This window comes from Mixophyes fleayi, chromosome 4 (genome assembly GCF_038048845.1).
Source record: "Mixophyes fleayi isolate aMixFle1 chromosome 4, aMixFle1.hap1, whole genome shotgun sequence".
Taxonomy (NCBI): Eukaryota; Metazoa; Chordata; class Amphibia; order Anura; family Limnodynastidae; genus Mixophyes; species Mixophyes fleayi.
Genome location: NC_134405.1, coordinates 48,925,572 through 48,946,626, shown reverse-complemented (window position 1 = coordinate 48,946,626; position 21,055 = coordinate 48,925,572). Strand labels below are relative to the sequence as shown.

At 42.1% G+C, this 21,055-nt stretch overlaps 1 protein-coding gene across 1 annotated transcript; it reads right to left on the bottom strand.

Moving 5' to 3' along the window:
- Positions 1-4,315: 4,315 nt before the first annotated feature.
- LOC142150645 (adhesion G protein-coupled receptor E3-like) lies at positions 4,316-20,726 on the bottom strand. Its single transcript, XM_075205840.1, has 9 exons — positions 20,619-20,726; positions 19,742-19,906; positions 14,503-14,697; positions 13,961-14,196; positions 13,089-13,149; positions 10,463-10,554; positions 9,297-9,465; positions 4,435-4,536; positions 4,316-4,345 (listed from the first exon to the last, which is right to left on the bottom strand). The coding sequence occupies exons 1-9, from the start codon at positions 20,715-20,717 to the stop codon at positions 4,316-4,318; spliced, it is 1,149 nt and encodes a 382-aa protein (XP_075061941.1). The 5' UTR covers positions 20,718-20,726.
- Between the last annotated feature and the right edge of the window lie 329 nt (positions 20,727-21,055).

The window sequence follows — 21,055 nt, the reverse complement described above, 5'->3', positions numbered from 1 at the left end:
CAGATGATGGCCTAGAAGGGAGTTAAAATTAAAAAAGGGGTCAGTCTACTGTACCTAGTAGTTTAAAGCAAATGGAGGTACATAAATTGGTTGGTGTCAGGCGCCGTCCCCGTGCTGTGTCCGTCGCACAGGGACGGACGCCTGCTGTTGCGCAGAGCGCTCGGTTGCTGCCGAGCGCACTTCCGGGTCGGCGGTCACGTGTTCCGTTGCTAGGCAACGGAACGCTTCCCAGTAGTTCCGGAGGTGGTGTTCAGCGTCACCACCACCACTGATTAGAGATGCCCTATAAAAGGACCTGGGACACGTTAGACTCCGCGCCTCTTTGGTGAGTAGTGCTAAAACCAGTAAGCAAATACTCTGAGTTTGCGACAGTATACTCTGGCCATGACGTCTGATGGAACAGGTGAGCCCTCAGCTCGGGATCTTCTTATCCACCTGGGCCGCCGGGTGGAACAGCAGGAGGCGGACCAGGCTCGTTTACTTCAGTGTGTCCAAGTGATTATGTCTCGTCTAGACTCCCTGCAGGCGGTCCAACCTCCCCTGATGGAACCTCCCGCTGCTCCTTCTCTTGCCGCAGTAGCTCCAGTGGCTCCGTCTTCCTCCTTGACTCATCCTACCGTGCTTAGAATTCCTTCCCCGCAGAAGTACGACGGAGATCCTAAGAGATGCAGAGGTTTCCTCAATCAGTGCGCAATCCATTTCGAGTGCAACTCCTCTGCCTTCTCATCTGAACGCACCAAGGTAGCCTTCATGATATCTCTGCTCAGCGGACAAGCATTGGCCTGGGCTTCACCGTTATGGGAGCGCAACGATCCTTTACTAGAGAATTCCGCAGCATTCATTGAGATGTTTCGTAAGGTCTTCGATGAACCTGGTCGGATCTCTTCAGCTGCCTCTAGCCTGTTGAATCTTCGACAAGGTTCGATGTCAGTATTCGGTACAGTTTCGTACCCTTGCTTCGGAACTTCGTTGGAAGAACGAGGCTCTCATCGCTATCTTTTGGCAGGGCCTTACTGACCGGATCAAGGATGAGCTAGTCACCAGGGAACTCCCCTCTGACCTGGATACCTTTATCTCCCTGTGTATCCAGATTGACCTACGTTTCAGGGAAAGAACTTTGGAGAGATCTCTCACAAGACGCCCTCCTCGCTTGGCACCTACCTTTCAGAATCCTATTTCGGCTATGGAGGAACCAATGCAGCTTGGTCGCTCAAAATTGACGCCCGAGGAGCGTGAGAGACGGTTCAAACAGAGACTGTGTCTATATTGCGGGGAGCCCGGACATGTGTTAGGTCTCTCTCCTAAGAGACCGGGAAACGCTCCCTCCTAAACGGTAAGAGGGAGGCCGCCTTAGGAGTAACTGTTTGCACTCCCTACTCAACTTCTAATCCCGAGTTCCTCATGCCAGTACTACTGTCCTAAGGGACCCCAGCAGATCCTAGCCTTCATGGATTCTGGTGCCGCCGGGAATTTTATCTCGGCCTCTCTTGCCTTACAGCTCCAGTTATCCATTCTGGACCTTCCTCAGACGCTAACGCTAACAGCTGTGGATGGCAACCACGTCAGCAATGGTACCATCTCCAGCATTACTAGTGCCGTTCAGTTACGGATTGGAGCCTTACACCAAGAGTGGATCCAATTCCTAGTGTTCCCACAATCTGTCAATCCTTTAATTTTGGGTCTTCCCTGGCTTCGGGCCCACTCACCACAATTCGACTGGGCTCGTGCCGAAGTTATCTCCTGGGGTCCGCAGTGCCATAATCAGTGTATCTTCTCACCACGTCCCCACGTTTGCCTTACTCAGACCAATTCCGAGACAACCGCACTACCCTCAGTCTACCAAACCTTCAAGGACGTCTTCTCCAAGCAAAGATCAGAGATTCTTCCACCTCATCGCCCTTGGGACTGCCCGATTGATTTAATTCCGGGAATTCAAATTCCTCGTGGTAATACTTATCTCCTGTCTTTGCCAGAAACCCAGGCTAAGTAACAATATATCTCTGAAAACTTAGCCCGAGGGTTCATCAGAAAATCTTCCTCTCCGGCCGGAGCAGGGTTCTTTTTTGTTAAAAAAAAAAGACGGATCTCTACGTCCCTGCATCGACAACTAAATAAAATTACCATAAAGAATCGCTATCCTTTGCCCTTAATTATGGACCTTTTTGATAGAATCAGCGGACCCCGAGTCTTCACCAAACTAGATCTCCGAGGGGCATATAATTTGGTATGCATCCATCAAGGAGACGAGTAGAAGACAGCGTTCAACACGCGGGATGGACATTTCGAATATCTAGTTATGCCCTTCGGGCTTAGTAACGCTGTCTTTCAATCCTTTGTTAATGAGATCTTCCAAGACCTTTTACATCACTCTGTAGTTGTCTACCTGGACGACATCTTAATTTTCTCCCGAGACATTACTTCCCATCGCCTTCACGTTAAAGAAGTTTTATCCCGACTACGAGCTAATCAACTCTTCTGCAAATTAGAAAAGTGTATTTTCGAAGTTGAACAACTCTCTTTCCTTGGATACACTGTTTTGGGATCAGGACTACGTATGGATCCAAAAAAGGTGTCCGCCATTAACAGTTGGCCTCTTCCTCAAGGCACCAAAGTCATTCAAAGATTTGTTGGGTTCGCCAACTAATACAGGCAGTTTGTCAAGGGGTTCTTCTCCATTATTGCCCCAATAACCGCTCTGACCCACAAATCATCCAATCCCAGAGACTGGCCTTCCGATGCCCTGAAGGCATTTAACCTCCTAAAGCAAGCCTTTTCGTCTTCACCAGTCCTTTCTCAACCAAATCAATCAGAACCCTTTTTTCTGGAAGTTGATGCTTCCGCTATAGGTATTGGGGCAGTGCTCATCCAGAAATCCAGAAGAGAGGTCATGGGTGCAAAAAGAGGATCTTCACGCCCCACGGCTACTAAAACAGTTTCTTGAGCAAAGATCTATCTAACAAAGTAGGGGAGGAGGTACTGTCAGGCGCCGTCCCCGTGCTGTGTCCGTCGCACAGGGACGGATGCCTGCTGTTGCTGCAGAGCGCTAGGCAACCGAGTGCATTTCCGGGTCGGCGGTCACGTGTTCCGTTGCTAGGCAACGGAACACTTTCCAGTAGTTCCGGCGGTGGTGTTCAGCGTCACCACCGCCACTGATTAGAGATGCCCTAGAAAAGGATCACTCTGGCACTTGGAGAGTGCCAGAGTATTAGGTCCCAACTAGCTCCAGCGTTCCTGTGCATTTCTCTAGTGACTCCTGTGTATTACCCGGCTTGCTCCTGACTACCCTTCTTCTGTGATCCCTGTGTATTGAACCCGGCTTGTTGACCATTCTCTCCTGCGCTTCTGATACCTGACCCGGCTATTCCTGACTACGATATTGGATTCTCCCTGTGACATATCCTGATTCTCGGTTCTGACCCGGCTACTCCTGACTACGATATTGGATTCTCCCTGTGGCATATCCTGACTCTCAGTTCTGACCCAGCCTGCCTGACACCGTTTCATCATACCGCTTCACTGGTTGCTCCCTCTGAGGACCGCGACCTGCATGTCTCCTGCAGCTAAGACCATACTCCCTTGCGGGGGTTCCTGGCGAAGACCTGGGACACGTTAGACTTCGCGCCACTTTGGTGAGTAGTGCTAAAACCAGTAAGCAAATACTCTGAGTTTGTGACAGTTGGTAGCTAGATGTTAGGAATGAGTCAAGAGAATCATTCCTGAGACTAGGAATGATGATACATTTTGAATGCAGAGGGTCAGAACCTGAGAAGAGGTTTGATTCAGTCAAGGCAGGGACAGGTGTTGTGAAGTGAATATGTAGCATATTAAACGAGAGGCAACTTCACTTGCACTGGGTTATTAGAGCTGAAAGTGGAGTTGCAGCTAGGTACAGAGTGGTGATGTACATTGGGCACATTTATAGTCTCCCCTGTTCACTATGCATTTCCCCACACAAAGAGAAAGAAATTACAACTACGGCTCGATTAATGACTCAACAACACCAACAGTGGTGATGAGTTTCATCAACACCATCATTTATTTATATAGCGCCAACATATTCCTTAGCGCTTTACAATTGGGGACAAACATAGTAAGCTAATAAACAAACTGGGTAAAATAGACAGAGGTGAGAAGGCCCTGATCCCAAGCTTACAATCTATTGGAGTTTAGTGATTACAGTTAGTATAATGAACACAGTTAGAAGTAGAAATTTTATATTATCTTCAGTTAACAAGAAGAAGTCTTCATCATGATTCCACCCTGTAAGCTATTCACAATTGTCTTTCTTCTCAGTCAAAGTACTATTTCTGTTGATTTAAGGATTAGCAAATTCAATCATGTTTATCTAGGAAACAAGAGAGTTAGGATTAGTTGCTGTACATGTGATAAAATATATAGAAGTGAAAGTAATCTCAGATCCTCATACTTACTTACTAATTGAGAGGCAGTTTGAACAGTGCCACTGGCAGGTCCACCTGATGCCTGTTTGCTGTGTATGTGTAGTCTCTGGAAAAGTTTGCGGTACTGTTCCCTCACCTGAAAATTACAAAGAAGTAACTGGATGATCAGGCAACAAGATGAACTTTACATTACATGAAAGCCTATACATATATATATATATATATATATATATATATATATATATATATATATATATATATATATATACACATATATATATAGTGTGTGTGCGTGTGTGTATAAAAAAATATGTTATTATATATATATATATAGATAGATTAAAAAAAAAGCGACTTTATATATACATATCTATCTATCTTTTATTTTACGCCCGACATTCACTGCGAACACAGCACGGAAGAGGGGACCAGGGAGGGAGCCGGATCGCCACCTGACCTGACCACCTGATCTGAACGGTCAGGTGACCGCAAAAGATACGGTTTTTTTTGGGTTTTTTTTTGCAGGATTCATTTTTTTATAGGAGTCCTGCCTTGGGCTCCCTGGGCACCTGCCCATCGTGCCCAGTTGGAAAGATGGCCCTGGACGTATGCCAATTTTTTTTGCATAAAATGCTCATTGCGCATGTGGACCAAAAATGCATATGCCCATATCTACATTTTTGCGTATTCTAGACTTCATCCCTCTACACCTGAAAAAGCAGAACGTGGAAAAGATGGGACATTTTTATGTAACTGCCACATAATTAGACATGGATGCATCCATACATATGCTATTTAGGAGGGTACTGGAGGACTAGTGCAATTATGATAATGACTGTTTGCAACACTAACCAGACATTTCTGATCTTGTGATAGGATATTGGCATATTCAGTTCTAAAGCTACTACTTATTTCTATTCACACTACTGCAAGAAAGTAGATTCCCATTTCATTTTAACAGCAGTAAACTACATATGCAAAGTTATTTGCTTTTTAATTACATTTTATATTGAAAATGGTACTTTTGTTTTTATTAATAATTGTCAAAACATTTAACACTATTTCATTATTATGTTGTGTACATACATAATGAAACATACACACCAAAGTTCTGTTTTTGGCATATGCTGTTTCCAAAGTATGTTTGGAGCACAAATGCGTATGGTCTCTAAACATGATGTGTATTATAAATTAGGTGGAAGGGCTTTTTCTAATGTTATATTATGCAGCTGTTAGGAACCCCTCCAGCCGGTATAGCAAAACCCGGAGTCTGCTCTGAAGTCTGGTGTTCACTGTTGCCCCTAGTGGTGGGGACAGACTTGGCTGCAGACAAACAGAGGGTCGAGAGATGTGTACCGGCTAAGAAGAACCCAGGAATAGAGTGTTCTGACAGACAGCAATGTAGGGTCCAGGCCAGAATCGGGGCCGACAGTAGACAATGTATCCAGAGAACAAACCAAGGTCAGGGGTCACAGGCACAGGTACAGGATCCAGGGACAGGCGTAAGATCAGGGTCACTAGCAGAGAATCAGAATCCAGGTTCAGGCAATAGATCAGGGTCAGAAGCACAGGTTCAGAGTCCAGGAACAGGCAAGGGCCATACACGGGTAATCATACTCAGGTTAAACACCAAACACAGGAACAAAATAGCAGGCAGCAGTACTGAAACAGGACGCTATAACCGGCAGTGAGGCTCAGTCCTCACTGACTTATATTGTGCTAACAGCCAATCAGAACAAAGCCCTGATAGTATTCCCAGGACCTGACTAATTAATAATAATAGTGGGGCCAATAGGATCTAGTGCACCCAGCTGCACTAATGAATAAGCTGCATCATAATTAATCAGTCAAGGATGGCTGGGTTAATACAGCCCTGCACGCGGGCGCCCCGCTGTTAGACAGCTGGCCGGGCGCGGCGGCAGGGAGCCTGAAGCGTCCCGGTTGTTGCCCAGGCAACCGGGACCTGGGAACCGGAAGTGATGCCCGGTCGTCATGGAGATGGCCGGTACGTCACTAGCAGGACAGAAGGGACATGGTGGCCGCGGGCAACGCCGCGTCTGCTGACAGCAGCTATAATAATAAATAAAGGGCTCAGATAAAAGCCACTGATCCACTTATAGGCTGCAGTAACAATTTGGATCCAGCAGGTTAGTAAAAAGTACAGAAAGTAAATAACATATTTATTCATATAATAAAGTAAAAAAAGTAAAATCATTTCTAAACAAATGAAACGAGTCCCTGACATAGTCCTGAATTGTTCCCATTTAGCACAAAATTTTAACATATGCTTGTGGAAATAAAAAATAAACTGATTAATAGACTTTGAGTACAGAACACAAATTTGGAAACACCACAATGAAGAAAATTGATTGCATTGTGGGATAAGATGTTGAAGGTATAGTAAATGAAGTAATTGTGATAAGACTCATTGTGACAGGATAGTCTTACTTTTCCAATATAATGGGTTATATAGATTGTTGTGTCTCTCTATAGATTGGTGCCTCTCAGGAGCATCTCGGCTATTGCCTAGTTGATGGAAGGGCATAAAAACGGAAGTGATGTCCGGCTATTACTATGACAGCCAGGATGGAGGGGAAGCGAGCTGTGGCTGCCACAGCTCGTAACACAGATTTTGGTGTCTCTCAGGAACAGGGGAGGATCTTTAGCAGTAGTGATTTTTTTTTGCACTGAAATAACAAAGCGTTCAAACATTCCAAGAGGTGGTTGTACAGGCTCATTATTTATCCTAAACTTATACATGCATAAGGCTGACCATCTGGAGTCAATATCTGCCAATATCCCTTATTCAGGTCATTAGTGGAAATTTACTTTTCTGACCAACATATGTAAAAAAGTATCAGGGGATAGGCGTCAGACATGGTCACATCATTTAACCAGTTGTAATCTATGCAAAACCACATGGACTTGCTCTTCTTGGGGACCAGTGCAGTGGAGGCTGCCAAAGGACTGCAAAATTCCTGGATAACGCTTATCTCCAGCATCTCTTGTACCGAACTGTATATGCTTTCATTCACCTTTTGTGAGTCCTGGAAATTTGGCCAGGCTTGAAACTGAACTGCACCTCAGAGCACCACAGCATTGACTTCAGCTCCTGCCTCTGATTGCCCCCACCTAGCAAACTTTCTATACAACATCCTCACATTTGGCATTTGACATCTGCAAGGTGGTCAAGTAAATGTTTCTGTGATAAGAGTAGGATACTATCCAATTGTAACAATGGCTAACCTCACCTCTCCTTGTATTAGGTTTAAGGTTTATTGCTGTGATTGTCTTATAAAATGCTGCCATGTGAAGCTATGTAAACTATGTTGTTAATGTTCAGCAACGTACTTGTTTCTCTAAGAGGGATACAAGAGTTAATCACTGCCATATACAGTGGGACTGGAAGTACTGGTCGCTTCTGAGCCTGACTTTGCTTAACAAATACTACACAGGGCTGAATGATTACGTCCCTGTGTGTGTTACAATGGTGACCATTGTGTTGGACTCCTATCTTGGAGCCTGCCACAGCTGGGGGTCCTCAAGACATGAGAGACAAGACACTCCCTGATCCCAGCCTAAAAGAAAAGGAGGTACCAATTTGCTTAAGGATTGTAGTCTCACGAACAGTACCTAGGTCACACAGCTGTGGGGACAGAGCAAGGCTTGTGAGTAAAACCAGAGAAACAAGTGAATGGAGATGTACAGTGCTGAATGGGAATTACAGCTCCTGTTGGGTGAATTAAAAGCTTCATGGCAAACCCTCCCGAGATGTCACTAACAAAAACTTTGATGGCCTTGTGTTGGTATATGCCTTTCAAAAAGAAGGATGACATCAGGGTTTGCCGCTCTTCTGCTGGCAGAAAGAGTTTGAGGAGACTTTGCGACTGATGATCAGTTAGGATTTCACTGCCTTCTCTGCAGTGATCACGGGCCAAGCCACAGACTCAGAATATCATAATCTACCACAGTGAGAAAGAAACTCTTCTTCAGTCTGCTGGACACAGGTACAGGACCTACGATGTCCACAACTCACCAACTATGGGCAAGGATCTGAGGGAAATGTGAGCACAGAAGTGCCAAAGCTGCTGACATACATCACAGGAATTACAGTAAGTAATCTGACATAAAAAGTTCTGCGTTATACGCTTCAATGTTTGGTTCCACCATTGGTGTCCGACCAGAAAACTCTAAGTGATGGCGGTAATAATCTCCACCTGCATACCTTTTCCATTATTGTTACCCAGAACTACATTTGTTTGAAGGCTATCCATTTCTGCTACATCCCTGACCTCCTTGCAGACTCTCCAGTCAAGGCATACCTTGGCCATGTGTACTTCTTGCAGTGTGCAGTGTGTATCTTTGTCAGTGTGACCTTGCAGCATCACGGCAGGATCAACAAAGTGCAGTGACTGAGAGACCTGATTGGCCTTAGCTGTCACATTTATGGAAAGCTATTTACTACAAATTGCTTTGAAAGAAGGCCTTGTCTGTTGAATGATAAGTTAAGGTGTAATTCATTTCTTGGTTGATAACTGGTTAATAATGGTAGATAAAAAACAGTTTTCTAACACTGTGTTATAGAATGCAATATACCTAAGAAAGGACATTCTAATGCTATATGACACCCGCAGTATTCCAAAAGTGCTAAGATGTTCCAGAGGAACCCCATGTGCCCCTGACTGATCTAGATTGTTTTTGATTTAGCTCAATGGCCTCCTTTCTCCCACAATCAAGTGGTGAGCTGCCTGCACTTTCTCCTTTTTCTCAATGATAGTTATGTCTACTTTCATTAATTATTATTTAAATTTCAGGATATTGCTTATACAATAAAATTATATTTTCTTATATTCACGTTGCACAATGGTTTCATATACATGACATATGGATTTTTACCTGGTGGTTGAGCAGACAATGTACAAGAAAGATGAAGGGACCCTGAAGACTGTTACAAATGGTAAATAGATAAGATATGACCATGGAATCAGATCCAAACTGGAAAAAGCCAATACTCCAGGTAGAGCCAAGAATAAAAAGGTGAGATAGAGCTTTGAATGTCTGCATCCTGGAAGAGAAGATGGACAATTAGGAATGACTTGAATTACACATATAAATTAGGTCTTCTGCTCACTGTAGACTCTAGACCAGTGGCTCTATAAAGCAAATACCACTTTACTAAAAATATAGTAATATAATTTGTGTTTAAACACCTAGTCTGTGGGGTCCACACATTGCCGCTTTAAATTAACATTGACGTGAGTCACACCGACGTGAAACTGAAGTGCCGGAGTCCTGTGTGTTCGGAATCACTGGCTGTCAGCATGGAGGTTCCATCGGAAGGCTGGAGATTCGGTTTTCAGGTAAATCTCTATAGATTGTTAAAACTTACCCAACCATTTTAACTGTGTACATTTCAATTGAACTGCAACAGTAATAGAAAATGTGTAAAGTCAATAGGATAGGAAGGGGTGTCAGGTCTTAATTTTATTTGTTGACCCATTGCAGGGAGAACACATTGTTTGTACCATAATGCACAGACATGGTTGGACAGAAGATGTTCCTCAAACCTGGAGCTGCAAAATTGGAATTTAGTGTTTGTTGGATGAGATGTTTAAATTACCTGTTAGTGGTAAAGAAGCCCCATATGTAAAAGAATTGCTAACTCTGTGTTTGACGGTGTACATTTCTATTCATGTCATCTAAATTTCTGCTCTAACCAGGCATAAATAATGCATAATAGACTTAAATATTCTTTCGGAAATCAATATATTATAAAAAAAGTACTGTATAGTAAAACACCAGTTACTTGAAATAACGGTAGCTATGAGAACTCCTTACGTACTTTCAGGAGTTAGTTAGAACATGTTAGAGTAAAAAAACATTTTAGATTTTGGAGTAAAATGGAAAACTTGAGAAAATTTTGAATGCTACCTTCAAAACAATACTGTTTGCACAAATCGGATACACAAAACCAATAAATATTTCTGCGATTGTGCTAATATAAATGTTCTGCGCTAGATAAGACGTGCTCTATGTAAATGATCCCATTGTCCTTTACGTACCGAGTGTTCTTCAGAGTGGACACATTTGTGTTTAGAGATGCAAGTCTCATTCGGAGCAGTATTACAGTGAGGACCAAGAGAGTGGTGTTCACCTGGGAGGATGAGGATGAGAAGCAAGGAGAAGAGGAAGTATGAGAGGATAATATAATACAAAAGTGAGAATGCAGGAGCGGAGTCAAGAAGATGCATACATAAAGAGACTTTTTGCTTTACATAGCAATAGTTGCTTCAGATATGTGAACATTTGAGTAATGTGGAGACATCTCAAAATATTCCAAAGAATTGTTATAACACAGGTATGATACAAATTAACTGTTCCCAAATGATTGCTCGTATCCAGGGCAAGATTCTGCTGTAAGTCTCTTCTATGTTTTCCTTGTAATTTGAAACAGTATATTTCTGTAGTTTATCTTATTACTTGATGCTGCAGGGAGATCATACGTTGTATTGGACACCACATATGTCACCTAGACATTAAACCAACATCCGAACTCTACTCCGGAAATGAGGAGGAGAGATCTATGAAACTGTAGGTGGGTGGGTGGGACTTAATGGTGCAAACTGTGTCATTACGCCCTGACCACCACAATATTATGAGTATGATGATGTGATTAGCTTCATCATGTCACAATGGGTAGAACATGTTGATGCGAATCACATTATCACATTTGGTTCTCTCCACTACTTCTCTGCCTGCCGTAGGGGTCTCTTGGGAGTGAGTCTTCCTGACAGTCAGGGATAGTTAAAAAGTATTAACCAATGACATAAAAATATGTTACATATATTGCTTGTTACAGCAATAATGTTTCTTCTAAATTCACCTTATAATTGTCTTCTGGGAAGGTATGTGGATGAACATCTCATGTACTAGCAGGAACATGCTAACTGTGCTCCAGAGAAACTTCCTGTGATATCAAACTGTAGGAAGTGTTACATCTTACAGCTCCCAGTTTATACAGGATATTGATTGTCATGAAATGAGATTACAGTTATAGTTACAATTGTGAGCTCACGATAGTCCCCATCAACAACTAATGTGAAAGCCGGAGAGCACAATTTTGCAGGTATTTTTACCAAGAATTGCATTTGAATTAATAACTGTTGGTTGGAAACTGGACTTTACTTTTTTATGCAATTAGAATGTATGAAAAATTGAACTTGATTGTTAGATTTTTTTTGTTAATCCTGCATTACATCTACACTTAACCACCTTGTAGAAACCAAGATAATTTGTGAATTTCATTTCCTGAATAAATCCTAACAATTACAATACTTTAAATACACTTCTGTAGCAATGTTTGTTATGAGCCGCCGCAGTTCATCTGTTTATATTGGGTGCCGCATCCGAGGTATTGGTCTGACAGTCTGGATGTCACTTCAAACCCCTTCGACACGTACGCAGAACACAACAATTAAGTATACAGCCTCTGTTTCCAATTAATAGGGCTGGTGCCCTGAACTTTGGATTGGCCACTCTCACTATTTAAGGCTAAGCCTCTGTGCCGCATATAGCGTCTGTGCACCACACTTGCTGACCAGCTTCAGGTTTCCTGTGGATACTCTGCCCAAATTCTGACTGATCTTTGTTGTGACCTTTGGCTTGTTTTGGACCCTACTTGTTTGCTGATTGCCCCTACCATCTGCCTGTCTTTTGGATTCTCCTTGCTTGCAACTTGACCTGACCTTTGACCTGTACTTGATTTTTCTGCTAGCTATGGACCCATGACCCTTGGACTGAATATTGTCTCCTGTATTCCAGTTACTCCTCCAACCCCTGCACTACAGTGTCTGCTCATAAGTTCCTACTATGCAAGAGTTAAGACCTGGGGGCATCCAAGTACCTGGGATCATAACAACTCTACGGGAAAGGTGGCTGCAATAGATGAAGACCTCTATCATCTGTTCTAGGAGTTCATGTCATTGCCATTAGCCTAACAATGTTGTCCACCATTATCAGCATTAATAAATGCACTTGTCCTAATTTGTTTAAATTTTTAGTGTTGTTATACCTCCTAACGTTTGGGTAGGCAGCCTCAGGACAGAGGCCATGAATATTGCATGATGGAGGTGTGGCCATGCCACAATGGGGGCGTGGTAACACTCCAGGTGCTTGCTTAGCGCTTTTGAAGCACTAGGCTGCCCTGTTCTCTCCTGCCCTCCAAACACCTTCATTGCCATGCTCACCAGTGTGCATGGCGCATGGTCACCGTTCGTCTGCCATGCAGATCAGCAGTGAACAGGGGACCAACTTTGCCATCAGCGGAATAGGACTGTCCCACCTAAATTGGGGCTGGGCTTGGTTGAGAGATAGGTTAATATTTCAGAGCAAATATTATATTTATATTAATCTGTAAATAAAATTACTCATTTTAAAGAGAGAATCATGCAACAAGGCTTGTAAGGAAAGTGCTCTCCTTGGAGCCTTTATAAATATTGTATAATTCTAGCAAATTGGCTTCTAGTCACATATGAATGTTTTTTCCTTATCCCTCTCACAGAATTAACCTTTGATGAAGCAACTTTCTTTGAATATGCCATTATCAAAATGCCTTCATATGTATGTGACAGACATCTGATAACCAGGGATAGAACAGGTGATATATATAAAGTCTGATGTTGTACTCACAGCGATGAACACACAGACTGGACCAATGAAACTCCAGGTGAGACTGGATCCCAGCCAGCAACTAAAGGAGAGAGCAGAGATGTTGTTGTCAATCTGTCCTGCTTGGACCTGCCCCACACAGACAGCTCTTACAGTATAATATCCCTTCCTCTAAGACAGGGATAATGCAAAATGTAAGCTCTATTGGACAGTGTCTGAGAAGTATACATAATTGTGCTACCAAAACTGTTAGGATTCTGTCTCCATCTTCTTACTTTAGCAAATTTCACCCCATATTGTGTGCAGCTTTATAAATATCCCTGTCTTTGTAACGGTTGAAGCCCCACCACAGTCTGTTTTGCATTAATAGGAGGCTTCCTAATGAGGGAGACCTGTACAATATGATCACTGTGCAGTGTTCCTGCAAGAATCTAAGCAAAATGTTTGCATGTGAACCTATAGCAACAATGTCATATTAACTACAACAGCACTTTGCGTCAAAAATCATATTGTGGGATGTGATTAGAGCAGGGTTTCAGACTATTTCAAAATAAAGGTTATGCCCTAGGTACTTATTCATTGAAAGTGTTATACCCCATGGCGGTGTATGTATTACAATAAATATATATTTGCTTTTGTCAAGATATTTGCCGAGCTGATATTGTACCCATTAAGAAGTACCAGGTGTGCCAGAGATACCAGGTGTGCCAGGCTGGTACATAAGGCTGATTCTGGCTAACCAACCAACTGATGCCACAACAGATCTAAACATTACCCCGGTATCCTCACATGGGAGCACTACATATGTAATAGAACTGCTCAAAAACAGTCACTGTGTAATAATGTGACAACAGAATAGATTAATACAGAATAAAATATTACTATATACTTACTATTTCTCTGCCCCATAGTCATGTGGACGTACTGCTGCAGAGATCCCAACAATCACAGCAGGAACCCCAAACCCAAGTAAACACATCACTGGAAAGTTTGAGCGTTGAGAAGTCATATAATTCAAAGCTTGCAGGTTACGGACAGTCATGAAGAGCAGGATACTCTCAATACACATCCAGCAGAATGCACAGAGGAACAAGAATTGTAGCCCACCAGCAATGATAGAGCAGAGGACCTTGCGGGTGGTAGACAGAAATAGTCAACTATGTAAGATATTACTAGATTCTTTTTTGCGGTACAATCTTAATGTTTGTATTTGTTTTTATTTTCGTGTATCATCTTATCATGGATTATATACAGCTGACCTCATAAGATCTCTAAATGACAGGATTTAACAGAGATAAAATGTTAAGCAACTTATATAACTTGTTAGGTTTACATTTATTTCAATAGCTTTTTATTGTTCTAATAGAAGAAGCAAGACAAACATTAAGAAGTTTATGTAACCAGATATACCAGACTTTCTGGTAATGATAGTCACCTTATTAACGGTTTGATCAAGTCCCACAAGGATGAGAAGTTGTCCCAGAAAGAGGCATCCACACAGAGTGGTCAAAACAGAGGTGTGAATGCTCCTCAGAGACCGACAGAGGATAAATGTAAGAAGAGAGAGACACAGGCAGAGAAGAGATATACTCAGACCAATGTGAGAGACAATTGTAAGGCCATGGTTTTTCTGTGGAGAAAAAAGAAACATATTTTTGTAAGAAACACCAAAATAACAGTCCTCGCTAAAGGGGGTTAACAGACTAGGGAGTAAATGTATCAAGCTGAGAGTTTTCCTGGCGGTATTGAAAAGTGATGATGTTGATTATAGCAACCAATCAGATTCTAGCTGTCATTTTGTAGAATGTACTAAATAAATGATAGCTAGAATAGCTAGAAGCTAGAAACTCTCAGCATGATATATTTACCCCTATATATATATATATTACTTAAGGAATACATTAGTCATCAGCAAAGGAAACAATGTCCCATAATACAAAATGACAGATGACTTAGTACAGTCATGGCCAAAAGTTTTGAGAATGACACAAATATTATTTTTCACAAAGTCTGCTGCTTCAGTTTTTATGATGACAATTTGCATATACTCCAGAATGTCATGAAGAGTGAACAGATGAATTGCAATTCATTTCAAAGTCCCTCTTTATCATGACCATGAAGTTTATCCCAAAACCAAAATTTCACTCTCACACAGGTGAGAGTGTTGACGAGTGAAGGCTGGAGATCACTCTGTCATGCTGACTGAGTTTGAATAACAGATTGGAAGCTTAAAAAGGAGGGTGGTGCCTGAAATCATTGTTCTTCCTCTGCTAACCATGATTACCTGCAAGGAAACACATGCAGTCATCATTGCTTTGCACAAAAAGTGATTTACAGGCAAGGATATTACTGCTAATAAGATTGCACCTAAATCAACCATATATCTTATCATCAAAAACTTCAAGGAGAGAAGTTCAATAGTTGTGAAGAAGACTTCAGGTCCCCCATGAACGTCCAGCAATTCCCAGCACTGTCTCTTAAAGTTGATTCCGCTGTGGGATCGGGGCACCACCAGTGCAGAGCTTGCTCAGGAATGGCAGCAGGATGGTGTGAGTGCATCTGCATGCACACTGATGCAAAGATTTTTGGAGAATGAACTGGTGTCAAGACGGCGAGCAATTAGCCACTTTTTTCCAGAAAAAACACTAGGGCAGACTGATATTCTCCAAAAGGTACAGGGATTGGACTGCTGATGACTCGAGTAAAGTCATTTTCTCTTATGAATCCTCTTTCAGATTGTTTGGGGCATCTGGAAAAACGCTTGTCTGGAGAAGGAAAGGTGAGCGCTGCCATCAGTCCTGTGTCATGTCAACAGTGAATGGTCTCAGGATGCTTCTCAGCCAAGGGACTGGGCTCAATCAAAATTTTGCCTAAGAACACAGCCATGAATAAAGAATGGTACCAAAACATCCCCCAAGAGCAACTTCTGCCTTTTCCAGCATGATGGAACACCTTGTCAAGTGATAACTAAGTGGCTCGGGGATCAAAACCTTACAATTTTGGTTCCATGGCCAGGAAACTCCCCAGACCTTAATCCCATTGAGAACTTGTGGTCAAACCTCAAGAGGCAGGTGGACAAACAAAAAACCCACAAATTCTGACAAATTCTGACAAACTCCAAGCTGTCACTCACCGGACCGTGAGTGCCTCTTCTCCTGTTATTAGGAACCGTGGCCGTCCGCCATCCTGATGGTCTGCACATGTGCAGCCTCTATGAACTCTTCAGACCTGTTGCTTTTAGTTAATTGGCTGATCAGGCAACACTCCCTATTTAAAGCACCTGTGGTCATTACCTCATTGCCTGATCTTGGAGTCTCATTCCCTGTGAGTCTCTGAAGGTGTTCCTGTGTTTCTCCTCGTGTCTTCAGTTCCAGCTGATTCCTCTCTATTGCATTGCCGGTTTCCATACCGCTTCAACTTGCCGGTTTCCAGACCACTTCAACTTGCCTGTTTCCAGACCGCTTCAACTCTCCTGTGTTTCCTCGTGTCTTCAGTTCCAGCTGATTCCTGACTATTACATTGCCGGTTTCCAGACCGCTTCAACTCTCCTGTGTTTCATCGTGTCTTCAGTTCCAGCTGATTCCTGACTATTGCATTGCCGGTTTCCAGACCGCTGCAACTCTCCTGTGTTTCATTGTGTCTTCAGTTCCAGCTGATTCCTGACTATTGCATTGCCGGTTTCCAGACCGCTTCAACTCTCCTGTGTTTCATCGTGTCTTCAGTTCCTGCTGATTTCTGCATGAATCATCATTGCTCCACTCGTGTCAAGTTCTCTGCCTGTGTGCTACACAGACACGGATTACCACTACCACTCTCCTGTGGCCTCTACTCGTGTCGGCGTGCAGCCGCTCAGCTATCCCTGTGTTTCTCTCGTGACAGCCTGCTCAACTGAATCGCAGTATGCCTACCTTCTATTGACTTTACTAGTTTATTGCATATCCGCTTGGACTGTGTCCTGCTCATCTACGGAGTCCTCTATCTTAAGAAGATATAGATGCTATTGACTTTGTCTCATTTGACCTGGATCTCAGTAGTGACTTTGTATCTCTCAAGCAGCGCTTGTCATTTGCTATTGTATTGTATATACCATTTGGGATTGAGTTCCTTGTGCTCTCCGTGTTACCTTCTATGTTCCACTCATCTACACTAGTGCCTATCCTCACCTATAGCAGTGGTACAACTTGCTGAACGCAGACCACTGACCCCCAGTTTCCTATTGGCTCCAGTTACAAGTTTCCTCTCTATAAGCAGTGGTACAACTTGCTGTACGCAGACCACTGACTTCCCCGTTACCTACTTGCACCTGGAACCAGTCCCATCACTAAAAGCAGTGGTACAACTTGCTGTACGCAGACCACTGACTTCACTACCTCCTATCTATTCCTGGACAACTCCTCTCACTATAGCAGTGGTACAACTTGCTGTACGCAGACCACTGACTTTCCTCACGTCTTCATGTCCATCAAGATCCTCGTGTTCATATTGTCTAATCCATAACCAGTTGCTGCTAGTCATAGACTTTCCTTTAGCATCCTCTCACCATCTGCTGATTCTCCTGTTCCGCTAGTCACCCTGCTATCAGAGGACCGCTGTGTGTATACACTACTCTGGTAAGACTACATCTGGTGATATTCTGGGCAAAGACTCCTAGTGCCCGTGACACAAGCAATGATTAGGCAAAAATAGGTGGCCATCAGTCAGTATGTGGGCCAGAAGTTGATTGACAGCAATCCAGGGCGAATTGCAGAGGCCTTCAAAAAGAAGGGTCAACACTGTAAATATTGACTCTTTGCATAAACTTAATATAATTGTCAATAAAAGCCTTTGACACTTATGATATGCTTGTAATTTTACTTCAGTATACCATAGCAACATCTAACAAAGGTTTAAAAACACTGAACCAGCAAACTTAGTGAGACTTGTGTTATTCTCAATTTTTTTTGCCTATGACTGTAGATGGATTCTACTGTGCTCAATCAAAGGAACAAACCACATTCTTAAAAAGGTAACTTAACATAAAAAAGGTACCTTGCACAGAAGGAAGTGTGATAAAAGTTGTGCAATGGGCAACCTAAAATAAGTGTTGACCCTTTCATAGCTCATTAAGAATCATGTCTCCTTGTTTTTAATAGCCATACGAGTAGTCAAAGCTAATAGGTTTTACATGTGCCCACAGTGAATGTCTAGTTATTCCTGGCCCAGTGACCCTGTCAGTCAGATGTTAACTTGAGGAGGTAATTAAGTCTTCCCCACTAACATTCTGACTTTTGTTAACATTGTTTGGTTGGTATTGTCCTCCAGAACCTACTGCTAATCTCAGTGGAGCCAATCACAGAATGGTACCAAGGTGATGGGTAGGGGACAGGAGGTACCTGCCCCATAGGAAAGGCCAGACCAGTAACACTCCTCTCCCAGGCAACCTGATAGCTATATCTAGAGATCTTGACCTAGTGAAACTCAAGAGATATAAGAAGGCTTGCCCGGCAGAGAGATTTGGTTGTGGAGTCTGATAACTCTAATAGTCTTTCATCTATATGTGTAGCCTTGTATTTAACCAGGTTATCTAGCTTAAGACATATAGTTCAGTGATACTTAGTGTGTAAGTTTCTAATAAAGTATTGTTATACTTCTCCCCATAAACTGTCTACATAAGTGAATCCTACACACCCACTGCTTGGCTTACAGATAGATTACTAGAGCTACTCAGTCCAGTTAAAGACAGAGAGAATATTTGCCCAAGGACATACTGGGCTTAATCCCCAAACATTCCGAAGTATTGTAACAGCCACACAAGTATAGGTTCCAAGAACCTCTGATTTCCAGGCACAAGCCCAGAATGATTTGCAATGTTATTCCTCTAAATTGCTGTCCCTGACAACACCTCTTATTTTATAATGCCCAGTGATCAAATCATATTGGATAGGTATATTACCCTATGGCAATACAGAGTGTAATTGTATTGTCATACTAAGTAGATATAGTGATCTGTGTCCGTATAAGGTGTAATAAAATTGTATTATCAAGATGGTTATCAATGTTATTATCATTGGTCAGGTAATGTTTAGTGGTACAGAGTCCTACATTTGTGTAGAGTGTAATAACTGGTGTTCAGGTCTCATTGTGTAGGTGTAGGGATCAAATGTCTGCAGAGATTGTAATATAATTGTATTGTCTTGCTGAGTAGGTATAATGTACATATCTTATCTTCCCCTTGCTTGGAAAATTTCTGTCCTCTGTATATTATCCTTTATTCTGCTTCATACCTACATATTCACCTACCATTTCCCTGTGTCGTCTTCATTTTTGGAAATTTTGCTATAATGCCCTCCTTTCCACTATCTCTTACCTCAATGCTCTCCACAATGTTGACTTTTCTCTTCTCTTTGTCATTCTCTAAAGAATGCTGACTTTTTATTTATCAATGCAAATACTGTTATTTATTAATTTTTAGACACTTGGCTCATTTTGTGCCCATCTACGCTGTAATTTTACAATATCAATGTCAATCTTTCTGCAAGTGTTACACAATCAGGCTCTTATTTAAAGGATACTTAGTAAATGAATATTTATACTATTGCAGCCTATGATTTTTAAGCATGTTTTACAATATTGATACTACATAATTGTATAAGTGGTTGAATCAACATAATTTACAGACCAAATCCCTTTATCACCTCAATTCCATAGGGCGCCATGATTACAGCAAAGCTCGATAAATGGTTGCAGGAGCAGGTGGTGTAATTGTTATTATAAGATTTTGTGATGCATCCTTTGTCCCACCAGCCACTCCTTTCAGAGTCCCAGAACACACAGAAGGACTTATAAAAAGGTTTGAGGGCCTGCGAAAAAAATAATATAGACAATTCAGTGACAAGACCATTCTTCCTTAAAGTGTAACCATCACCTGCACATAGGGGAGGCAGCCATTTTGTGGAGGGAAACAATAGGCTTGATACACTTTGTGCCTCATATATGTTACCGATTCCTAGTGGATAGGTAGGTTGGTTTTCTCTTTGGTTCTTTCAATGGTAGCACAGCCATCTCAAAAACAGCAGAAAATAATAGTTTGCAACTTGATAGAACAAAGCAATGCTGGCTTATGCTTTAAACAGAATTGTTAAACCATGCCACACCCAATAGCATTTATTACCATTCTATCACGTGGACATATATTGTCATCCGAATTTCACAACCACTAACCACAGCTTAGAGGCCTATTTGTTAAAGAAAGACTTATCTCCACATCTTAAAATTATTGTCATAGTATTACTCAGCTTCTATGGTGGAAAGCATCCAAAGCAATACTTAATAAATAGGCTCTCATGCAGAATCATGGGGGAGACTAAAGCCATCCCCTCTGGTGATAGCCTCCCCATGATGTTGCATGGGAAAACCTATTATCAAGTAACAAAGATATTGTCAGCAGTAACCCTATTAATAGCTCAGGTAAATTGAAAAATGCCCAATCGCTGGAAAAGGAAAACTGTTTTCACAATTTGAAGGACACTTTGTCCTCTGATAAATCTACACCTTAATTTTCAGCATACTAACCTCTAAATGGGTAATCCTGAAGATCACCGGCATGTTCAATTTTTCCCTAGCAGGATTTGTGATGGCTCCAGTAACCACTCTTGAGTTGATCACAGCCATTCTATTACCTCCAGGGACTTGTGGGGTAACTAATATATTACCATTTAAGATTGAATCAAGATGTTTGTAGATGATAAAAATAGCACCATCTGATAGGAGAAACAAATAATTACAAACAAAATGAATGTTAATGAAAGTTTATTATTGGGCATGTTGGTAAAGGTGGACACACATCTTCTTGGACCAAGAGGTTGGATCACAACTGACATTAAGATGACCACACACAGGTCTATAGGAGCTATCTGATGACCTTGTTACCAAAGTGTCTATTTATGTAAAACAATTATCAGGCATTGTATGTGTTTTGGGGTCCATTGATATCTTCCTGTTGTGTAGTT